The sequence below is a fragment of the Halichoerus grypus genome, chromosome 2 (assembly GCF_964656455.1).
Source record: "Halichoerus grypus chromosome 2, mHalGry1.hap1.1, whole genome shotgun sequence".
Taxonomy (NCBI): Eukaryota; Metazoa; Chordata; class Mammalia; order Carnivora; family Phocidae; genus Halichoerus; species Halichoerus grypus.
This window is the reverse complement of record NC_135713.1, coordinates 122,780,055-122,803,341: the sequence shown is the minus strand read 5'-3', so window position 1 is coordinate 122,803,341 and position 23,287 is coordinate 122,780,055. Positions and strand designations below refer to the sequence as shown.

Sequence of the window (23,287 nt, the reverse complement as noted above, 5' to 3'; positions counted from 1 at the left end):
CTTAACCTAGTTACTTTGATTGGCTTCAACACCACTCTCTTGGCTCTCCTCTTAGTAATCTTTGCTGGAGACTTCTCATCTTTCTGTCCTTAAGTATCCTTGTGCCCGAGGGCTTGGTCCTCAGTTTGTCTGACCACATTTGCAGTTGGGGTGATTGCACACTTAATTTACTTTAAGTACACTGATATGCTCATATTTATGTCTTTAGCCCCAGCCTCTCCTTATGTACTTATGGACTTCAGATATGTATATCCAAGTGCTCCTTGACATTTCCACTCAGATGTCTAATAGGTATCAAACCGAACTCTTGATTTCCTTCTCTCCTTCCTCTCCAAACCACTCTTCCCCTGGTCTTTCCTGTTGCAGTGAATGACTCTCTAATATATCATTACTTGAGCTAAAACATGTGGAATCTTCCTTGACAGCTCTCTTTCTCTCACACCCCACAAAAAGTCCAATAGTAAATATTATTGATTTTATAGAATGTAAGTCACCATTTGCCTCCTCCCAAAACAAACCATTTCCTGTCTGCATTACTGTAGTGGCCTCCTGACTGTTCTCCTTGCTTCTGTTCTTGTTCCAGAATTCTCTGTCCTGTACATAGCAGCCAGCAAATCATTTAAAACTTCAGTCAAATGATGTCACTTCTGTGCTCAGAACTTTCCAGTGGTTTCTTGTCACAGTCAGAATAAAATCAAAAGTGTGTACCATGGCCTGCAAGGCCTTGCATTATTCAACTCTGCCTGTCCCTCTGAGTTCATCTCTGTTCTCTCCTCCTCATTCACTACACTTTGGCCACACCAGTTTCCTGAATCCAAGCCTTTAACACATACTGATCCTTCTGTCTGGAATGCTTTTCACCCAGATGTCTACAAAGCTTACATCCTCTCTTCCTTCAGGTCTCTGTTCAAATTTCACCTTGTCAGAGTAGGGAGATGGGAGTGCATGTTCCCATTGCTCAACTCCTCTGAGAAGGTAAACTTTGACCAGAGACCTGAAGGAAGAGAGAAAGCAAGCTACAACTGGTCTCCTCAATCAGAGAAATTTGAGTACTGACCAGAAATTTGAAGGTATGAAAAAATTATTAATTTTTTTTTATGTTTGTGGTTCTGTTTTAGAAAAGGAGGTCTGGCTTCAATTACCAGCCATGATGGATAATAAACTGAAAAAGAGAAAAAGAAAAAAAGAAACCATCCTCAGACATTGAAAACAGATATTCCTTCAGGAAAGGGAAACCAGCACGGTAAGCCACTTGAACACCGTGTCTTTCTTTATGGAGGCACATTCCAGTCTGCAATGTATGGAGAAGAATTCCCGAAGCCTGAAAGGCAACCCCACACAGTTGAAGAGACAGACACTAGAGTTCAGGAAGGCAGAGGTGATTAGATGTTGTGTGGCAGAGTTCCAGAGAGAAGGGTACTATGCAAACCAAAAAAAACAAAACCACAAATGCAGTCCAGGAAATTACATAGGTGTCCTTTTGAACATTTCCCAAACACTGCTATAAATGCCCAGAGTAAAACTCCACAAAGAGCAGCCAAAGCACTGCAAGCTGAATAGCTTCCAGAGCTCACGCACAGTGGAGAGAGTTATTTGAGCTCACACCATCCAGAGTTGAAGTTCTTTGTTGATTATCCAGGGCATTTAGTAGAGACTGCTGATGTGTATCTCTGTAGTACAAGGATAAACAATCCTTATGGTTAAATTTCTCCAGATTCACTCTAAGAAAGCTTGAAAAGCCCTGAACTCATATGCAGGTAATTTATCAGCTTGTCAGAATAAAGCCAAATACTCTTTCAAGGAAGACAACAAAATCTGGGTGCTCAACAACATAATCTATATAGTGCCCATCATTCAGTCAGAAATCAGTAACACACCAAGACGCAGGAAAATGTGATCCATGTCAGGAGAAAGATTAGGTAGTAGAAGGTAACCCAGAAATGACAGAGGTGATGGAATTCAGAGTTAAGGATTTTATAACAGTTACTATAAGAATGCACAGTATGTTCAAGGATTTAAGGGAAAATGCAAGCATCATGAAGAAGGAAGTGAAAGATAAGAAGAGAGCCAAATGGAATTTCAAGCATTGAAAAATATAATATCTGAAAGGAAAAATTCGCTGGTTGGGGATTAAAATCGCAGACAATGCAGAAAAAATTATCTGTGAACTTGAAACACAGAGGGAAAAATGATGGGAAAAAAGAAAAATAACTTAATTTTTAGTGATACACATAAAAATGTTTACGGATGAAATATGATATCTGAGATTTGCTTCAGAATAGTGTCAGGGGAAGGGAACTAGGGAAGGTAAAGATGAAACAAAGATTAGTCATGACTTGCTAATTGTTGAACATGAGAGATTGGTCCATGGGGTTTATTATACTCTTGTCTTGATTTTTGAATATTCTTGAAATTATTCATAATAAAAAGTTTGAAAAAGTTACCTAATAAAAAGTTAGAATCTTTCTTCCACCTGAAATATAACAGGAAATAGGTCAATGAGAAATAAGCCCTCCCCTCCCCCGTACTTTTCATGTAATGGTCTTAAAAACTCAGCTCTGCTTTGATGGGCAGGACCTGGGACCAGGCTATAGAAGTTGGGTCCCCTGTAGCTGGAGAGAAATGCCTCCTCCTGGGACAGTGCTCTGCCATCCAGGAAGAGAAATATGGTTCAGGAGGAAGTCCTGCTTTAGTAGGAGCCATGAACCCAGGGTAGCTCTACCACTTAAGGGCAGGCATGGTTGCACTCACCACAGTCTTCTCCCTGGGGGCCAGGTGGGGGAATGAGGTGGGTGAGTGATTGGGGCCATAAATACTCTTAAGTTTTTATCCATAAACCCAACATGTGAGTTATGTTTTTTTTTTTTTAATCTGTGTCTTAGTCAATTTGGGCTGCTCTAACAAAATACTACAGGCTGAGTGGCTTGTAAACAAGAGAAATTTATTTCTCACAGTTCTGGAGGTTGGAAGTCTGAAGTCAGGATGCCAGCATATTTGGGTTCTGGTGAGAGCCCTCTCTGGGTTACAGACTGCTTGTTGTACCCTCACATGGCAGGGAGAGAGTGAGAGAGCTCCCTGAGACTCTTTTATAAGGGCACGAATCCCATTCATGAGCATTCTGTCCTCATGATCTAATCCTTTCTCAGAGGCCCCACCTCCTAACACCGTCACATCAGGGTTAGCGTTTTCCCGTATGGATTTGGGGCCATACAAACATTCTGTCCAGTGCAGTGTTAAAGTGTTTAGTTTATCCATGGGGGTTGGGGGGATGCACTAGGGAGGATTGGGGTAGACCCTGAACTTGGAAAGTTAGGCCACAGAACTCACTCTGCCACAGGCTTTAATGTCTCTTTACAACTTTAGTGCCAGTGACCCCACTAAGTGAGCCTCTGGTCAGAGACTGGCTGGTTGATGAAAAGCCTGTGGGAAGCGTGGTGTGTTCTCCTGCTTCTTTCCTTTGGATCAAACCATTCTTCTCATCTCTCTCTTCCTATTTAGAGACCTAGCTCAGAGACCATAGCCCCCCTTGTTCTCAGCGTGGGCATCTAGGATGTTCTCACATGGTTCAACCGCTGTGGCTCTCTTAGGCTCTCTCATTTAACTACAGCAGGCCATGTGTTGGCTGTTCTCAAGTACTTGTTCTTTTGTGATTTTGTGGATTGATGGCATAGATACTTCAACCCTGTGTACATTTTGACTCAATGTTTGTTCACATGAACATAGTGAAAATTATACCATTATTGAATTTTTGTGAAGAAAGCAAAATCTGGGGTGCATACCATTAGGGCAGTTTAGTTAATGGAGTACATGTTGATACTCCAGAGCTAAATTTTTCAGTTCTCTTTTCAGTTTTGTTTTGTTCAAAACATTCTCATCAAATTCATATCTTTTTGATGTAAATATTATAATCTATTGATCAGGTTTTAGCTTTGTGCAATGTCACCGATGATAACTTACAGTTTTTCATTTTTTCCCACCAAGCCTAATTTTTTTTTCTACCAAATAGTTTTACAGTTTGTAGTATTAGAAAAACCTATATCCCATTTTGCCTATACAGTTTTAGCTTTTACCATTTTAGTTTATTTTGTTTGTTCTTCTTAATAATAGTTCTTATGAAGTGGGTAAAAGAGAGATGGTCTTTCTTAGCTAGTCAGTGGGGAAATTGGGAAAATTTCCTTGGCACTTCTAGTGGCAGACCTTGGCAGTACAAAGCATCACCACAAAGAGGAATGTCACAGCTTCATGATGTTCATTAATGCAAATAATGAGAAAGTGTAACTCCCCTAATTTTTAGATTTCTATTTATCATCTAAATTCTACTATACGTTAGTATTCAGTGATAAAAAATACCATTTAAGCTATGCAATTTTATACTCTTTTCTAAAAGCAGACCTTGATTTCCTAAGGCTTCTGGTAGACTATAGTTAAATGATCAAAATATGTTTTCCCATGCAAGCCTACTTTACAAGCATTTTCAATACATGTGTAATGAAGAGCATGCAGCAAATTTCCTCCAAACATCTCCTTCCAAAATTGGGATTCCTATTAAAGGCCTGTGCATCTGACACACCAGCATATATAGAAGTTGATTCTGGCTTCTTTGTTGGTCATCTGCTCACCATTTTGACTGCCAGAGTGCACTCAAGAGGAAAGGAAGAGGTTCAGAAGTCAGAGTTTAATAATGTCCTATTTTTAGTAGGGAGGAGAGAATAAAGGACAGAGTGACTGCTTACCTAAGACCCACTTCATGATGAGCATTTCTGTCCAGGAGAATTGTGTGGTTTTCACTCTGAAGATCTGTTTCGGGTAGTCTGTGAAGGTTTCGTTGGGCAGGTTTTTAACGCCTTCAAAGCGGTCTGATGCATTCACAACTAACAATCCCAAAAAGATTGTAAAAGAAACTGCATGGGCTACAAATTTCATGAAGGGGCTCCTCAGGGTTCTTCCTAGCTGGAAACAAAATATGTACAAGACATATTAAACTGGCATCTGTAGGCGGGTGCAGGTCTCTCTTTAAAATGCTTTTGCCAAAGTTTAACTAGAGAATCCTCCATCATGGACAGAAGCTGCTAACTGAACCCAGACAACCTTTTCTCTAGCACTCCCTCGTGAGTTACTGCTTAGCCAAATGTATTTCCTATTGAATTCAGTTTTTTCCTATTTAGAAGATTTAGTGGGAGTGGTTTAAACAGGAGTACAACACAGTGACGTATCATCATGCTATAATCTGCACGGCTTCTCCCAGCCACATGGATATGGGTCTTATGCCATTCACATCTGGAAAAAAAAATAATCTATCTCAGTAGAGTTCAGAATTTAAAGAAACACATGTTGGATATGCTCTGTTGCTCTTTGGTCCATTTTCCTGAGTTTTGGTTTTTTATGATTTGTTTTCACTATTTCTTATATGTTGGTAAATTTACTTAAAGCTCTACACTTCCCACTGCTTTAGCCATATTACAAGAAATTTTGACAGGTAGGGTGTTCACTGATACTCAGTTATCAATATTTTGTAACTTCTCTTTGGATTTCATTTTTAAATCACAGGTTAATTTCCGGACGTAGAGGACTTTTTTCTTGTACTTAAAAAAATTCTCTTTTTATTGCTGCATGTGTGTAGATCATAGCCTCTTTGATACTACTCTAAAACTTCCTGAGGTTTCCCTTGTGACTCTAGCGCATAATTGAATTGTGTGGTTGTTCCATGTGAGCCTGAAATGATCCAGAAGATGCCCCGTTAGGGAGCAAGTATTGGCCACATCTTCTCTGGCCCTGGTGTGCCATCCAGGGGCTACTTTGGTCTTTGAGGACTAAACTGTGGGCCACCCGGTGAGTCTGCTGACCCCTGTTAATGAACTCTTGTGGGTCCCTTCTAGGTCACTGCTATCACTTGCACCTAAGTACCAAATGTTCACATTTCGCCTCATTCAGGAGTCCTACTAGAGTGAAATGTCACCCGGGACATAGAGTATTGGTTCAGTAGACGATCAGTTACAGGGGTCTTTGCAGGTAAAATTTCCCTAATTATGACTATGTTCAACGTAACATTTATAAGTCAGAAGTCTTGATAATGTTCTTTTAATATGCTTTAGCATGGTAATCATCCACTTTAATTGTTCTGATTATTAGTGTAACATGATTTATTACGATTTTTTAAAAAGATTTTATTTATTTTTTTGACAGAGAGAGAGACAGCGAGAGAGGGAACACAAGCAGGGGGAGTGGGAGAGGGAGAAGCAGGCTTCCCGCTGAGCAAGGAGCCAGATGCGGGGCTTGATCCCAGGACCCTGGGATCATGACCTGAGCCGAAGGCAGATGCTTAACGACTGAGCCACCCAGGCCCCTGATTTATTATGATTCTAATGCCGTAGAACCTATCAATTGAAATTAAAAAAATGATACAGTAATTTTTTTTAAAAAAACAGCATCTCAGGTCTAGACATTGGGAATCCCTACTATGCTGGAAAAAAACTTATTTCCATTCATTTGCATTGTCAGATGTCATATGGCACTAAATCTAGTACCTGAAAACCATGGAGCTTACAGACATTTTGTAAATGGCCCTTCTTTGTAATGTTTAACTTCATTATTTACAAAATTGGACTGCAGATTAGTTTTGGCCATGGGTAGATACATTAAATTCAGAATGCACAGGTTAAATGTAAGGACAAATAAAACATCTCACATAAATTCAGTAAGAAAACTGAATTCAACCATGTCTCATTTTGATTTATATATCAAATAGCTAGTTTGAATTTTTCAGCATTTTAGTTGACTCTGTTCAGATCTTGAAGCCCCATTTCCCAACCAGAATGCTGGTGTACCCAGGAGACATCCTTAAATAGTCCCAGCTTCCTTTCTCGTCACCGTGTCCTAGTTGGGGCAGTGGTGAGAGGCGAGGGAAGATGGAACCTGACCGCAGAGTGGGGAGTGGGGAAGGCTGAGCAGAAGGAAAGGGATGCCAGATCTTGTGTGTCCCAGCAGGGTTCCAGAAGTGTCAGAAAAAGCTGGGGACCATGGAGATAGACCCAAATCTTAAGGGATTGATGGCCAGGTTTCCCATCCTTTATCAGTGGGCTTTACACAGTATCTTCCAGTGACGACCTGGATGAAGATACGGGACACTGCTCCTTCTTCTCACCCATGGGAGGCACCTGAGGCAGGAAGCTGCATGTAGCTGAACCTGAGCTGGCCTTGGGATTCCCCAGAAGACATGGTTTGAGGCATTTAATGTTCCGTTTGTTACCTCCTTCAGGTTGTTATTGGCTGGCAGAAGAGGAGTCTGTAAAAATTACTGTATCTAGAGCAAACATAAGACAAAACCCTGATAAGGCCCTGTGGTCCCGTGGAAGGTGACCCTGGGTTCAGTTCTCACTTGATCTGACCCATAGGGAGGAAAGTGAGGTTAGGTATTAGTGTGCCTTTCCTCTTTTTCTTCTGGGCTTGAAGACTTTTTTTTAATTGGTCAAACTTTGATAAAGGTCAGTTGAGATCAAATCATTTCAATAGCTTTCTTTTTTCTTTTTCCTTTTTTTGGTGACATTTCCCTTTTGTCTCACAAAAATAAGTTTTGAAACAAATTACACTTGGGGAAAACTTCCTCCTTTTACAAGGCCACCAGGTGAACTAAAAGAAAGGAGAAAAGTCAACTAATATATGCCAACAGCTCTTAGCTAGGGAATCATTAAAGCTGGGTCAAGGAACTGCGTTTGGTGTAAAAAAAAGACAGTAGAGCTTTGGGAGATGTAGACCTTGGCCTGCTCGGCTCTTTGCTCACCAGTGCGAAACTGGTGAGTCTGAATAATGGGCTAAAGCACTTGTGTCATTACTTGGACCTTGTGAGCAGAATATTGATACCAGTTGTGTATCAATGTCTGGCTTACCCCAAACCTCCTGGGTACTATTCTTCATCTCTGGGAAATATATGAGTATGAGAGCGACTGAGTAGTGCTCTTGAATTAGCTGCAAACAAATGACATTCATGAGCAATCAGAGGTGGCCTTTTACTGGTTAGCACACCTCTGTGTTCCGTGCTGCTCGGCTCTTAGCCCTGACCACCAGTGTAAGCGTCTAACTGGGGACCTGGTGGCCACATGCCTGTGAGGTAGGTCGTATCTGCAGGAGAGCCACAGAGAGTGTTTGCACCATCTCTCTGCAGTCTTCTATCACCAGATGCCACCCTCACTCGCCACCAGGTGCCAGTGGCCTCAAGGAAGACCTCAGTGTAGATGTTGGAAAGCTGAGTGGAGACAAAGTTTGGATCAAGTGCTCCAAAAAGAAACATGAACATCCTCAAGGCCAGAGTGGTCTCAAATGTTAGAGATCCTGGTTAAATTAGGGGCGGGTTTCTCCATATGCTCCCTGTAAAATTCTTATTCACAGTGTCTAACGCAGGGCTCAGGAATCTTCCTTTTTTTGGGTGGGGCAGGAAGATGTTCACTGGGTATCTCTAATCTGGGTGTTCTCACATTGCCATGCGAATCCACCCTTTGTCCTGTGGACTGAAAAGGTGCTGAGTGATAGTAGATTCTTGAAGGTAGGGTTTCTCGGGAAAGAAGAGGAAAGAATATAGTTTGTCAATCGTGGTTTCGACTCCTCCCTTCTAGAAAAGTCCTGCCACCTCTAACTTTCTGAACCAAGTCCATTGCAAAGTGAAGTAGTCAGCAGTTAAGATGTGTACATTCAGCATTGAAGGTTGTAATGCTGCTGATGTATTAGAAAGGGTAGAGGGGCAGGCGTGTGTGTGTGTGTGTGCACACGGCACATGCGTGCGCGCACACACACACACGCAATGTTTAAGGTCAGGTCTCCTGAGCCAGAGATCTTAGGTGTAAATCACACCTCCATAGTTTGCGGCATTTATATAATCCCTTTGTGTCTTAGTTTCTCCATCTGTAAAATGGGGATAAAATATAACTTGTCATGTAGGGTTGATATAAGAAATGAATAACATGCACAAAACAGAGCAGCTCCTGGCACGCAGGAAGCACTTACTCTGTGGCACCAGAGAGCCTCAGGCACTTCTCCTAAGGGGAAACTTAAAAGAAACCCAACTGGCTCTTTTAAAGCTTATAGGCAAGGCTTCAGAAAGTGGGAGCTACACAGAGTCCTGATGTCATGCATGAGCCCTTTGGGTACTGTCTATGTGCAACATGATCCTGGGCACTGGAGGGGATAGAATAAATAAGCCGTCAGGGTTGGTCCTTTCTTTCAAAGTTGCTGATTTTCTAGTGGAGAGAGAACAGAGAACCTGTGCTAGGAAATTGATAGAGAGTTGGGGAGAGAATGTCGCAGGGCTCAGACTGGGCTCAGTATGGAAGTGATCAGCCTTCTGGTACTCTTAACTCCTGTCCCAGCAGGGTGACAGGTGATGGACTCTCCTTTTGGATTTGAGGGCAGATGCTTTTGTAACATAAGAGCAAAATAGGCTCTATTTCCTGGCACGAATTTCCCCTCCATGACAATGCTTCCAAAATTACAGCATGATTTTCTTTAATCTAGTGCTCTCTGGTAGAGGCAGATGAGGGGGACACAGAAGGCTTTGGAGGCATTGTCCTCTCCTGGTTGGCTCTGGGCCTCATGGTATGAGGACCCTTGTTTCAAACCACTTCAACTTTGACAAGGCAGAGCAGGGATCTTCCAAGCTGCAGAGTTCCTCCATCTCCTCACTTGGTGTTTTGTTTGGCACGGGGCTAGGGGTTTGGGGCATGGTAGCTATCACTTTGGCATTCTTCATTTAGAGTTATGTGGCAGTATATGGACCGAGGGCTTGTCCCCTGTAAAGATACCAGGTAGGAGACTGAAGTTGTTTACAGCTCTCCCTTCCTGAGTCCTGGGACTGAGTTATAAGCATAATTGAACCATCAAGGGTAAGAGGCATGGAGGAAATCAGTCACCTCTCACGTTTACAGTGAGAACTTGTGTTGTTCCTCAACACTTTCCCCATACTGACTTCCTCCTCGATCCACCCGCTGTAGAGACCCTGTTTGAGCCCTTAAGGATGACTGTTAACTCTTTCAGCTCTCAGATTTTAATAGGCAAACAACCTAAATTATGAATCAGAATGGAATAACAAAGGATGCAAAATAGGCCATTGAGCCATAAAGGGCCTTTGACATCAGAGCCCTCCTTGAGAGGATGAAGAGCTCTGTGGGCAAAGATCTGTCTGAGAGCAGCCATGAGGTGAGAACTCACCGGCCTCCCAGTGGGCTGCTTGACCTCAGCCATGCTGGTGATTAAGATGAGAGATGATAGAAAAATATCACTGTTCTCTTTATTGACCTTGAGAGGCCTGTCCCAAGATCCAGACTTGCCGTTATTATCTTATGTACACATCTATGACTTGGTTACCCTCTTCAGACACTATATTAGTAAGCTGAACTTCTGTTGACATCCTTGACCTTATACTCTACTTATTTAGCTGTCTTTCTTAGGGACCCTCAGAAATTTAAATAAAAGTAGAATTGACAGCCATGGGGATTCAATGGGAAATAAATGAGATCATTTTGGCAGGCCAATCAAGTAATTTTGGTATCCCTAGTGGTCTCTAAATTAGGACAGCAACTATTCAATAAATGGACCATTAAGTTGGAAATAGAAACTTCAGCATTTGTTAGACATTGATGGACATTAGCTGGTTGATGAGGTTTAGCTGGTTATGAATACATTTAGAAAAGAATATCAAGGTCTAAATTCTTTGAGGCAGGTGTCATAATGTGGTTAGAATATGAAGTTGCTGGGATGACACTGGCTTTTTCATAGATTTATTAGGTATAAAATGATCCCTTGGGAGGAGGGATGCAGCACATTAACAGATTTCGCCACTGTGCCACTTTCCTTGGGAGGACCTTGTATTCTGGGCCTCAGGAGCCTTTGGCGAGGGCTGGTTTCTTCACATGGAAGATGTGACCCTCTATAATCCCCAGTAATATAATATCTTTGCCAAACTTGAAAAGATTTCTTTTGTAGTGGTGAAAGGAAAGAAACTAAAAATATCTTGACTGTTTTAGCTGTCCTTTGGCTGCTTCAGAGCAACTTTGACAACGAAAGTTTCCCTCCTTAATGAGGGAATCTTTCCTCAGAATGAGGAGTGTGCCACCAAGAATGATCTCATGCCACAAAGATTTGTCATTCCAATGTGGACACACCCTCCAATGTGTTGAACTCAGACTTGCAGCCCAGAAAGTACCCAGAAGGCACAAGCGGCTTAATGGCCAGCTCATATTTATCTGTAGTGCTCTTTTTTTAGTGTTACTGGAAGCTCCATGAGCACCAAATGTCAATCAGACATGTATCTGAACAGAGGAGAGGAAGTCTCAGCCATTGGGCTAAATTTTCCTGCAATCATTTCTTCCAGAATGTTCTAGAAGACTACTATCGGTGTGACCCCTATGTTTCATGGTTGCATCAGTCTCTTGGACTTACTGGACCCCAAGAAAGTCCAGAACTCCCTCCCCCTCCCATGCGTACTTTTTTTGGGGGGGGACATCACATCTGCATGATATTGGCCAAGATGGTTCTTCTTAGACCTACTGAAAATCTAAAAAATTTAGTCAACAACTGGAATATCATTTCTTCCTGAGTATTTCCCCAGGCGACCAGGTAGGCAGAGGCAAACCAATTTGCTGGTATTGGCTAGTCCCCATTTTCTGGTAGCTGTTGCATTTGGTTTTAAAAGCAAAATTGAGGCTTGTCAGTGTTTTCTCTACCAAGTGGCTATTACTTTAATGACTGACTGTCCTGAAAGTAGTTTGGGGCTCCCAGAGTATGGAGGTGAGCATCCCTATGCATTGAGGCTTTGAATGAAGGCAAGGCTCTAACCTGCAGGACAGACTAGATACTTCCAGTGTGAAAATCTGTGCCTAGAACCAGTGACCTACTCTAACCCAGCTTTAAATCTGGTTTTGTTTTACTCACTGTACTTTTTTCAGCTCATAATGAAAGGCAGAAAAAAATGCCTTCATTTACATGTGTATCATTTGGGGAATTCTGATTTAGAAATCCATGGCATGGTAGACTGTCAAAGAAACAAAATGCTCAGTAGATGTAAGGTTGAACACCACAAATACTCAGTTTGAGGACTTTTTACTACCATTATACAGAAGAAGGAGTCTGAATCTGTCCTAACCTGACTCTATGGCATGCGTCTTACTCGAAGGCAGTGAGTTCATTGCCTCTGGTTAGGTGGTCTCATCAGCAGCCCTCAAGTCTTGGGCCCATCATCCTGGCATGAGGTCCCTCTTACTGGAGTTGACAAGAGGTTCCATTTTTTGTTAACCACATTAGCTGATCAGATTCCCTGTGGAATCATTTCTCCACGATTTGGTCCTGTAGTTGCTAACTCTTGCCTGAAGCTGGAGTGAGTGCCGAGGCTTTCTGTGGCTGGATCAGATGGCTGGGCTGTAGGGATAATGGGCGGGAGGTGGGAAAGTTCCATTCCCTCCGTTAGCAGCCGGCACCCGACACTCCCCTTCCCTATGAGCAAAGAACCCAGCTCTGCACCTTTCCAGCTCTCCTTCTCTTTCCTTTGTCTTTTCCTTCTTGTGACCCAATTAGCCGCCCGTGTGGCCCAGAGCCTAATCAGGGAAGCCAGGGAAACTGGGACGATGTGGAGATGGGGCTGCAGAGCCCAGCATGAGCTGCACTTGACTCTCAGCCTATTCGTTATTTCTCTTTTCTGAACCTACTTCATAAAGTATATGCGTCATAATGTAATTGAGGGGGTGAAATGAGATCTTCCATGAAAAGAGCTTAGCCAAAAGAAAACACTCAGTAAATGTTGCTTATTCCTGTGACCATTATTATAATGATTACTGTGAGTGTAGAGGACGTGTCCAGGACATGGCGTAATTAGAGGAGCAAAAGTGCCTGTCTTCCCTCTCTCTTCCATTATTGATCAGATTATGCCTCATGTATTTTAAATGTCCCAGATTATCACTCCTCCCTGTTTTAGAAAAATGATGGAAAACAAGCAGGTCTGTGTGGTTTTCTACTTTTGCTAAGTATCTCAAAGCTCTTTTCTCTGAACACGGGAAACGCTCAGCTGTCGCTTCGAGCCAGTGGCCTCCAGGTCATGCTAAGGAGAGAGAAGAGATCACTGCAGACGACATGCACCTTAAGCAGTCTGTACCTTGCTGCACGGAGCAATCCAATAGGCTATGGCGAGAAAAGGGAGGCCTAGGGAGACTCCAAAGACAGCCAGGAATTTCACAGCGATAGACTGTTGACGTAAGCCTGAGAGATTTTCATACCACATGGTAAGCAATTGCTGCTGACAGTTAGGATGAGCAACGAACTGTAAAAACAAAACAAAAACAAAAACAAAACGCAAACAGGAAAATGGCATCGGTAGCACTTGAACAGTATACGACCTACGAGTGGCTAGGGGCTGAGGTGTTTCACCTGGGGCGTGGCTGGGGCGTTAGGGGAGAGCTGCGGGCAGGTCCCCGCGGGGCCCTTCTGGCCTGAGGATGCTGGGTGTCATGGCGCTGAGGTCAGAGGCCTCACAGGACCGGCCGCATCAGGGCTTGGCACTTAGCTTAGGCAGAGTTCACTTGTGAGGCAGCCTGAGTCATGAATGGAGCATGAATGGGGTTTTGGAATCCCAGTGGTCTGAAATTTGCTCCTCTGTTTTCTAGCCAGGTGACGTTGGGCCGCTTACCCAACTACTGTGAGCTTCAGTATCCCGTTTGCAGAACAGCCTATTATTGTCTTGTAGGATTAAATGAGTTTGTAGAAGTGTTCCCCTCTCTTTTCTGGTACTGGCTAAGGAAAGTGCTTGCAGTGTTTCTGGAGGAGACATTAAAACTGAGTGTTTCCCCACTGGGCTTTAGGGGTGTTGGCTTGGATTCATAGAACCTCTCATGGCCTACCAGAGTACTGACCCATGGTGTCCCTCACACAGCAGCTTCTCACTGCCACCTCCTTCTCTTCAAACTGCCCTGTCCTAATGCCCGGGTTACAAGACAGACTTCTTGTGGCTGTTTGGTATTGTGTGACCTCATCCCTTCTGGATATCACTTATTGGAGTAGGCGTGGAACCCTGACTTCAACTGGCCTATCATGTTCTCTCACCTGGGCCTTTGAGACTGACTGAGAGAGGCAGTTTCTTTATTTACAAGTTAACAAGTGATCTTGGGAGAGGTGGGCAACCATGTTCCTCTGTATGGACTAAGTGGCAAAATGAGCCAGTTAAAAAGAAAGAAGAATGAAAATGTGCAGAAAGAGGCTCAGATAGTGTGTGCCCCTCTCTTGGGCCTGGCTCCACTCTGCCCACGTGGTACATGAGACATGCTTTTATTCATATAGGGAGTCTTCCTCGTTCTGCTCCATCCAGCAAGTTGGCTTGAGCTGCTGCAGCCAAACAGCCTTTTCCTGCAAATATTTGGTGCCATTTGGCCATTTGTTTAGTTGATTTTGAGTGGAAATGGTTAATAGGCAATATTTAAGTAAGATTTATGGGAATGAAGTTGACATGTAAGAAAATTTTACTCATTAGTTCATGTTCCCCTGTGACAGGAGGAAGCTTTTCAGTGCTTTTGGTAGCCCTATTCTTTAGCCCTACTCAGGAGAGCCTTGCATCCATGGACTGGAGCAGACACACTGGACATTCTTCAAAGGGTCTGACTTTTCATCTGATGACTTGAGCATAATACACCAGTTTTCATCCCGTTTGCCTCATTGGTATTAAGGGGACATGTGCAATGATTATGAGGAAATGTAAAAACATTTCCTTTTCATTATAAGAATAATATAAATACAACAGTTTTAAAACATTCTCAGTGCAAATGGCAGCATGTTCTTGTTTCCAGTTTCTGGGAACTCAAGGCAGCAGCCAGGCAATGTGTGAAGACACTATCAAAGGTTTATGTGGCCATGCAGCAGCCCCCGATAATACTATTCCTCAAGCATTAGTGAGAATGAAGCTTTTTTGGTAGCGTTATTGGACCCACAGCAACCATTGTGGTCTTGCCCTCTAAGGACAAGAGCAGTGGATTCTCTTCAATGTAGGGTAGGATTCCTCATGCCAGCAGGTGATAGGCCTTTCTATGCCCTTTCTGGTTCACAGCAAAGTGGAGCAAGCAACAGAAACTCATATGGGTGTTTTAGTAATGGTCAGCTTTCTGGGAGCTGAGGTCCCTCAGAGGGATGGTGGGTGGGCATGGGGGGCAGTCAGTTTTGTTTTTCAACAGCAAGCCTTCTCTGGGTGCTGAAATGGATCTGCCCTGGGGAAACTCACAGTCTGATTAGAAGGTGAGATGTCTGCTCATGAAATGGCAGAAGGCCCCTTGGCTCAGCCCCTGGCTCCCTGCAACTGTAGCTGCTCTGGAAGGACTCCAGGGCTGATCCCCTCCATTTGTCTCTCTGTACCGGGGGAGAGAGTCCATCCAGGCTTTTACTACCGCCTTCTACAGATAAGTTAGCACAACAGATGGAGCAGCAGAGCTGGAGGGGAAGAAATGCTGAGACAGAACACAATGGGGACTGTTCCCACTCTCCCTTGCCTGCCTCAGAGGAAGAGAGTGGTCACAACTAAAACAAGGGGGCTCTCTTGAGACTCTGTCTTCTTCTGATTAGACATGTACTAATTTTTATAGCTGCATTTCTTCCCCCATAATAAAGCAACCTAGCTCCAAACATATTAATTTGCGGACAGAGTTTATAGTATATTGCTCCCAGAAAGCTGACAGCAAGTAATAGCTAAAGCCCAGATTATTTATCTTTCTATGGGCACTTTTCTGAACTTGGGGTAGGCTTTTGAAATTCAGTGTGTAGCAAAGGAATTTTTCCACTGTGCTTTTGAAGCACAGAGAGAGATCATCTGTGATCCCAGGAAGATGAGAATAACATGAACATGCCATCAGGACACAACAGTCTAAACAAAAGGACACTCAGCTAGGGAACAAAGGAAGAATTCCTGCAGGGTGAGGTGGGGGTGAGGTGTGGGCAGGGGAAGGATTTTCAGAAGTAGGGTCAGAAAGGAATGGATGGAAGAAAAACCCACAGCTAGAATAGAATGGGAACACAGGAAATGAGTGTTGTCTTGGGTTTGCTTTCTTTGGCATCTAGCTCACAAAAGGATGGATGACACCGAGGGCTTTGCCCAAGCCATTCTCGCCCCAAACCATTGTGGACTGAGTGTGGTACACTTTTTATGGAAGTCCTTCACAGGAAGAACTGGTGAGAACACCCCAGTTTTCCCAGCAGTGTGATTCTCACTCTTCATAGCAGGTAGTTCCTGATGACTTGGAGCTGAGAATCTGTTACCGGGGGCTTACGTGGAACTGAGCAGCCTCTTCAGAAAAAATCAATCCAGCCACGTCCATGTTTGGACATGTGCAGAGAAAATCAATCCAGCCACCCAGTGGACTGTACAGAGAACTGGGGCAGGAAGGGGGAAGCTGAAGGAAGTAAAGTTGCAGAGATAAGCAGGAGCTCTGAGCCAGGGTCCCTACGATGGACTGATGGATTAGGAGATTGGCTGGAAAACAGGACCTGAGAGTCTGGAGGGACCAGGAATCATGCTGCCGGTTTTTGAGTCCATCTCACGCCAGTTATCCTAGTGGCTTGTTTGACCAACGTTCATGGTTAACATAACAAGTTACACCCAAAGCTACTCTTCTGTTAATATCTCGCCTAAGCGTCTTGTTCCTCCTAGCCCCTGGTGACATAGTGAGAATACAGTGGTGGTGTATGGGAACTCTTGGGCATATTAGCTCAGTCTTGGCTGTTACTCTGCTTTTATTTGATCCGTGGGCTGCTCTTTTTCTTTTATAGCCCAAAGGAGAACCATCCCCTTCACTGTTTCCCTGCTTTATATTCATTCACAAGGAAATAGCTGATGTGATAAGAATACATAATTGTTGAGAGATACAAACATTCCTTAACTATTTTTAGGGCTATCTCACGGCATGCTTACGCCCTTGGGCCAGATGCTCCCATCAGAACAGGGTCGAAGACTTTCCTCAGGCCGGATGGGTAAGGGCATGGACTGGTGCGTGGCTTCCTGGGTTCTGGTCATGGCCCTGTCACTTGCTGGCCGTATGCTCTCAAGTCATTGACTCTCTCCATGCTTAGCTTCCCTCTTCTAGAAATGAAGCTAATCATGAGGATTAAGTAAGTTAGTATTTGTAAAGTGCTTAGAATAGTACCTGGCAAATAGTAAGCACTGTATTAGTATGCAATAAATAAAAGTAAGCCCATGACTCTGTTTTTCTTGCCCATTTTCTCTGTCCCTCTTCCTCTTTTTCTCTCTTCCTCCCTCCTACTCTGCAACTCTCCCTCACCCTCCTGTTTTTATTCTTGTCTCTACCTTGTGTGAGCAGACAGATTCTTGAAATGTTGGTGTCTCTGGAAATGACGTGGGTGAGGCCACTCCCTCTCTACCCAGTCCCTCCTGCCCCATCCTCCACTGAAAGCGCAGCTTGGTTTATCCATGCAGTTGGTTCAAAATGGGCTGGTCTCTGCTGGGTAGGCGGGGTCACTATCCAGTGTATTCTGCACCCTGATGCCCGTCTACCGGTTATGAAGCACTCCATCCATGAGGAGCAGTGCGGGCCCTTGAACCTGCGGAAAGCCCTTCTCCTCCCTCCTCAGAGCCCCTCCCCTCCACCACCTTAAAAGCTTTTCAGTCTTGCATTTTGCACTTTTCGCAGGGAGGAAAAGAGGACTACGTTTGAGCTCAGGGGCTTTGAGACTGTGTGATTTCCATATCCTTTAAGCACAGGTTTTTCCCTCGGACACTAAGTCTCATTTGCAGAATGATGAGATGTGGGAAAGCGTGATTTGATAAGCTGAAGAATAACTTAGCTGGAACAAAATTTATAAAATCCAATGCCTATAGATAAAATGACTTTCTTTTATACAGATAAACCATCAAAGGGCCCAGTGATGGCTGATGTGACTGTGGTCAAGATTTTCCACTTAGCTCAACACCAGCATTTGCTTATAGAAACCTGTTTTCTCTGGAAACTGTCTACATAGGCAAAGGGAGACAGACACTGTCTCAAGCTATAGTCACCAAAGGGCTTTTCTTCGTGTAGACCATCCATCGGAATTAGAATAATTCTGTGATGCCATTTCCTATTTGGAGCATCTCGTGGGATTGGGTTCAGTGCTGCTAATGTTTTTCCTTCCCGTTCTGTCTTGGGAAAGCTCTCAAGTCTGGGAAGTTGGGGAGGGAAGAAGAGAAATGGAAGTGTCAGTCATTGACTAGTTTAGTTTGTTGGTGGGTCATTTGTTTGTTCATTCATTCACTTTGCAGACTTGTCCTCAGTGCTCCCTCTCACCGGGCACTGTGGCCAGCACTAGAAGTACAGAGAGAGCTTGCAGTCCTGGTCCACCTGCAGCTCTCAGCCCTGTGACTCTGGAAGTGGAATGGGGCCTTGGAGTAGCACACCCTGCCAGTTCTGGAGTAGGCCGTCCCTCATGGGTGAGCGGATAACACTGAAAGATCATCCCACCAGTGGGTACACTTGGTGGGCTTTCTCCGTGAGACATAATACTGAGAGCCCCACAGCCTTGGCACAGCTAGTTGCTTTGTTTCCATGGATGACCTTCAGGTTCCTCCTCTCTGTGCCAGCAGTTAGCGGAGCGGTTGCACTCACAGGCTCTGAGGCTGGCCCATGCAGGTTCAAATTCCAGATCTGCCATTTCCTAGCTGTGTGACCCTGGGCCAGCCACTTCACAGCTCCTAGTTTCGTGATGCAGGAGAGATGGATTAAGTGTTGGGTGCTCCGAACATGGCCTGGTGCTTAATATTAAAGCTATCATTGCTGGTGCTGTTCTTATTACCACTTCTGTTCCTCCCCAGGGATGTCTGAATAGTTCTCTTGGCTCTTCTTCTTGAGTTTATGCCATCAGCAGAGGATTGAGTAGCCATGGTGTTTTTCGAGTTAAAAATTCCTGAAGAATTTAGTATGCTCAATTACGATAAATAAAGCAGAAATTGCCATTGTTTTATTAAGTTTTAAATCAGTGAAGCATTCTGGTATGGAACCAACATTGTCACCATGCTCATTGAACCTATTTATTTAGCCATGCTGCTCCCAAGTGGCCACCACAAGAGGATAATCCATGATAGTTCTGGGTGGATGGTGATGGGAGTGAGAAAAGAACGGTATGGGGCTTGGAACTCTAGATGGGGAATCCAAAAAATTATGCCTCTTTCAAGGAGCCTCTCAGCATGGGCACTAGACAAAGTAAAAAAATTTGAAGTCACAGCTTGAGTGTTTCTGGTATTAATTATTGAGGACCTACTACATGAAGCAATTTTAGTTATGTTAGCTATTATCTTTGTAATAACTTTTCCAAAAAATGGATGTTTATACATCCTTGTATACAAATGAAGATGTGCTTTCCTCTTACAGATGAGGGAGCTGACGCTGAGTCACCTCAAGTTGCCCACAATCCCACAGCTAGAAAGTGGTTCCAACTTCGGTCTTTCTGACTCCAAAGCCTGAGGTCTTTGTATTCCACTAAGCTCCCTCTGGAATGCTCTGGATCTGGTTAGCTTGGACTTTAGTCCTTCCTGGTCTTAGTTCTCTGTCATAAATAGAATAATAAAAAGCTGACATTTATTGAGCACTCATATGGATCGGGCCTTGTGCTGAGCACATTATGAACATTTTCTCATTTAATCCTTTTAACACAATAAGGTGAGAAGTGTTCTGCTCATTATAAAGCTGATGGTACTATCACTGTTCATGTCTGACTCGAGTCAACATTCTTAACCACTTCCTTATCTTGCCTCTCCTGGGGGAAGTTTCCTGCATCTCTTCTGGGTCAGGTCACTGTCTCATTCTGTCTGCCAAGCCGGAGGGCATCTCTGTGAGCCTCCAGATTGCAGATATGCCCCAGAGATGTGCATATGGCTTTCCAGCCAGAGTTCTGGGTGTCTCCTTTCACTCTGGCAGTGGGCTGTGTCCTCTGGGGTCGGGGGGCAGTTGATATCTGACTGGCTTCTTCAGAGCACTGGATGTTCTGTGCTAGTCCCCCGTTCACTCCATTCGCACTGTTTGGGATGGATGGAGCCATGGAGGCATAGATGGAGGGGATTTTAATTGGGGAGAAAGGAAGCAAGTGAAAGGAAATGAAAGGAAGAAAAGGGAAGCAGAGAAGAGGAGAGCAAAGGAAGGGAGAGTCGGGGTTAGAGTTTCAAGCCTGACTTCCAGCTGCTGTTCCAACTTGACTCCGACTATTTTCCCTCCCATCCCTAGGCTCTGGCCTGACTTTGGCAGCCTTCTTCTCAGAGCCTGCCCCAAGCTTGACCCTCGCTGAGCCTTTGCTCAAGGTGTCTCTGCTCCCCAGCATGCTTTCCCTCTCGTCGCCATGGTCCAGGTTTTGTTCAGCTCGCTCTCTCTTTCCTGAAGTCTCACCCTGCCCGCTCAGGTGAGAATCTCTCTTTCTCTCCTCTCCTCCAATTCTTAGTCTCTCCCATTTATCATAGTTGTATGCCTGGATGATCCTCTAACAGAGAGAAAACTCCTGGATGGCTCCGATGGACCTTTAGTGTGGTGCTCAGTGGATGGGTACTCAGGCAGTGCTGTTTGCATGAGTAAATGGCATAGCTAGAAGTTGTGTTCAGACTGCAAAATCTGGAACCGTCTACAGGACCAGATTGGCCTTCCTTACTCATCGTCCCTGTAGTTTGGCAGATTCCCAGCACTTCTGGCTATGTCACCACATCTGGGAAGAGGCACATGGCTACAAAGGCTGAAAGTTGGCTTGTTCTCCAAGGAGGCAGAATGAACAGATAAATGACTGAATTCATGTCTTGACCAAATTTGTGTTCACTGTACAAGTGCCAGGAGACAGGAAAACAATGACAACAACAACTTGCTTTATTACCAAAGGCAGTCGAGATAGGAGTTTAAAGATCTTATCAGGAAAAGATTCATACCATCATCTGGAGGGGGTGGGGGGCTACCCAGGAAATGAGCCAACGAGGAGACAGGTATGGGAGCTCAGGTAGAGAGGATTTTTGCTTCTTTGTTTCATATGCGTTGTCTCAGCACTCCACCTCCCTGTCCTCACCTTTTTTGCAGTATCACCTGCAAAATTCTCCTTTTTCTGACTACTCGAGTGTCTTTCAGACTCCCCTCATTTCTGGGAGAATCTAATTAGATGCCTGTACAGATGTCTCTCACTCCATTCTGGCCCCACTATCTCCTCTTCCACTTGTGGGCCCACGAGCTTAACCAGCCCTGGCGTGCTTCTTAGTTATTCCTACAGCTGGGTATCCCGCCAGGCAGCTAGCTCCGTCCTGAGCCATCCTGCAAGTCTGCTGTGTGGCAAGGCAAGAGGAGATGGCTACTTCTGAAGGCTCTTCCCTCCTGGGAAGATTGGTTAGTATCTATTCAGTTGAGTAGCTTGCTCCACTGTTCTCTGTTCCTGTTGTCTAGGGACAGCAGGACACAAAAAACTCTCTCCTACCTCAAAATAAGCAGTCTTCCAATTTTATAGACCAAGTGGAATGACACAAATGGTGAGTTACCCTGAGCACTCGGAGCACTGTACCTGTGACTTAGCAGCTTGTCTCTTACCAGAGACAGAATGGTTTTCTCCTGGAGGCTATGGTTCATGAACAGCATGTGCTTTAGTCTCTGAGGAGCAGAGACCTAAACAAATGGTGCTAGACCTCTCCCAGAGCTGTGGATGAGCCTCTTCCTGAGTGCAGGTGCAATGGCCAAGGGCCTTGGCCACCCTCCTGGAGGCGAATGCTAAGTACATGATTTGCTAGTGCTCACCAGGGATCCTCCCACAGCACTGAGCCCACAGGGTGCTGACGAGGTCACTGGGTTTCCAATCTGACTTCATTCTCCTGGCCAGAGTCCCACTGCGGGCTCCAGATGACTGCCTCTGCACACCTGGGCGGGGACTCTGGCCTCCCCACTTCGGGTTATGCCCCAGCCTGAAACCATAGGAGAAATGGAAGCAGTGTCTAGCAGACCTTCTTGGATTATCTTCTTGGGCTTTCCTGTCCAGCCGAGCTGCTCCACATACTGTTCCCAAACACGGCCTGTATAGCCTCCCTGCCTGTGTTCATCCCGCTCCTCTGTGATTCACTTCCTAACCAGACTTTGAGACCCAGCTTTCCACTGTCAAGTCCTGCCAAGTCCCTCAGCCCCCTGAGATGTCTTGGGCTCCTCTGGGTCTTGTTCTGTGGCCTACTCACTTGGCAGTCATGGCTGAAGAGTCAAGTTGTGAAGAGCTGTACTGTTGTGTTTACATCTTATCTCTTCTGCTGTTTTTAAGCTCTTTGAAGGAAGCAACTGTCTGTGGATCCCCAAGGCTGTGCAGCCTTATGTTTTACACATAATAGGTGCTCATAATAGTAACATCTGTTGAGTGATAAATTGCATGCTCTTCTGGAGCCTGTAAGATTTGCTCTGTGATTTTCTCTGTGACTCATCATTTCAGAATAATTTCTAAATATAACAAATTCTGTATTACTCAGGGTCTGATGAACATTTAACTGTCTTCACATCTTTACTAGAAGGCAAACAAGGAGAGGTGATACCAACTAAACCAGGCTTTTGTTTTCTTGTGCAGGAGAGGATTAAAACATGAGACTAAAGTAGGGTTTGAGGATTATCTTTTGGATCGGATGAGGATTTTTAATTTATATATATATATATTTTTAAGATTTTATTTATTTATGAGAGAGAGAGAGACAGAGGCAGGCAGAGGGAGAAGCAGGCTCCTTGCTAAGCAAGGAGCCTGATGTGGGACTCAATCCCAGGACCCTGGGATCATGACCTGAGCCGAAGGCAGACGCTTAACTGACTGAGCCACTCAGGCGTCCCGAGGATTGTTTAATTTCTATGTATGCCATTACCACTGTAAGCTGACATCAACTAAGAAATATTAACAAAATAATAATAATTATTATTTTAATAAAGAATAGTCGATGTTTATTGAGCATCTATTCCGTGTCAGGCTTTGTTCTTAACGGTCACCATATTATTTAATCCTCATGTTGCTTCCTTGAGATGGTTACTGTTATATTCTTATTTTAAATATGGAAGTATGAGACACAGAAATTAAGTCACTTGGCTATAATCACGAAGGTGATTGTGACATGGCCTGGACTTGAAGCCAGGCCAGTGTGACTCGAAAGACAGTGTTTTGAACTGTTTTCCTGTATTTCCACAAGGTAGATTTTCGATGAGGCAGATGTGCCAAAGCACAAGGGACCACGGTGATTTCTCCAAGCCCACAGAGGCCAGGGGACCTCATGATTTAAGATGCTGTTAGAACCCTTCTCTCTCTGTGCTTGTGTCAGTGG

General features: G+C 44.3%; 1 protein-coding gene across 1 annotated transcript in view; it reads right to left on the bottom strand.

Annotated features, from left to right (window-relative positions):
• TRPC7 (transient receptor potential cation channel subfamily C member 7) overlaps nucleotides 1-23,287 on the bottom strand; it is a 294,068-nt gene that overhangs the window by 43,221 nt on the left and 227,560 nt on the right. Inside the window, exons 5-6 of the mRNA XM_036114313.2 lie at nucleotides 13,130-13,294; nucleotides 4,734-4,950 (exon numbers count right to left, since the gene is read on the bottom strand). Coding sequence (XP_035970206.2) covers nucleotides 4,734-4,950; nucleotides 13,130-13,294 — 382 coding nt within the window. The remainder of the gene's footprint in view (nucleotides 1-4,733; nucleotides 4,951-13,129; nucleotides 13,295-23,287) is intronic.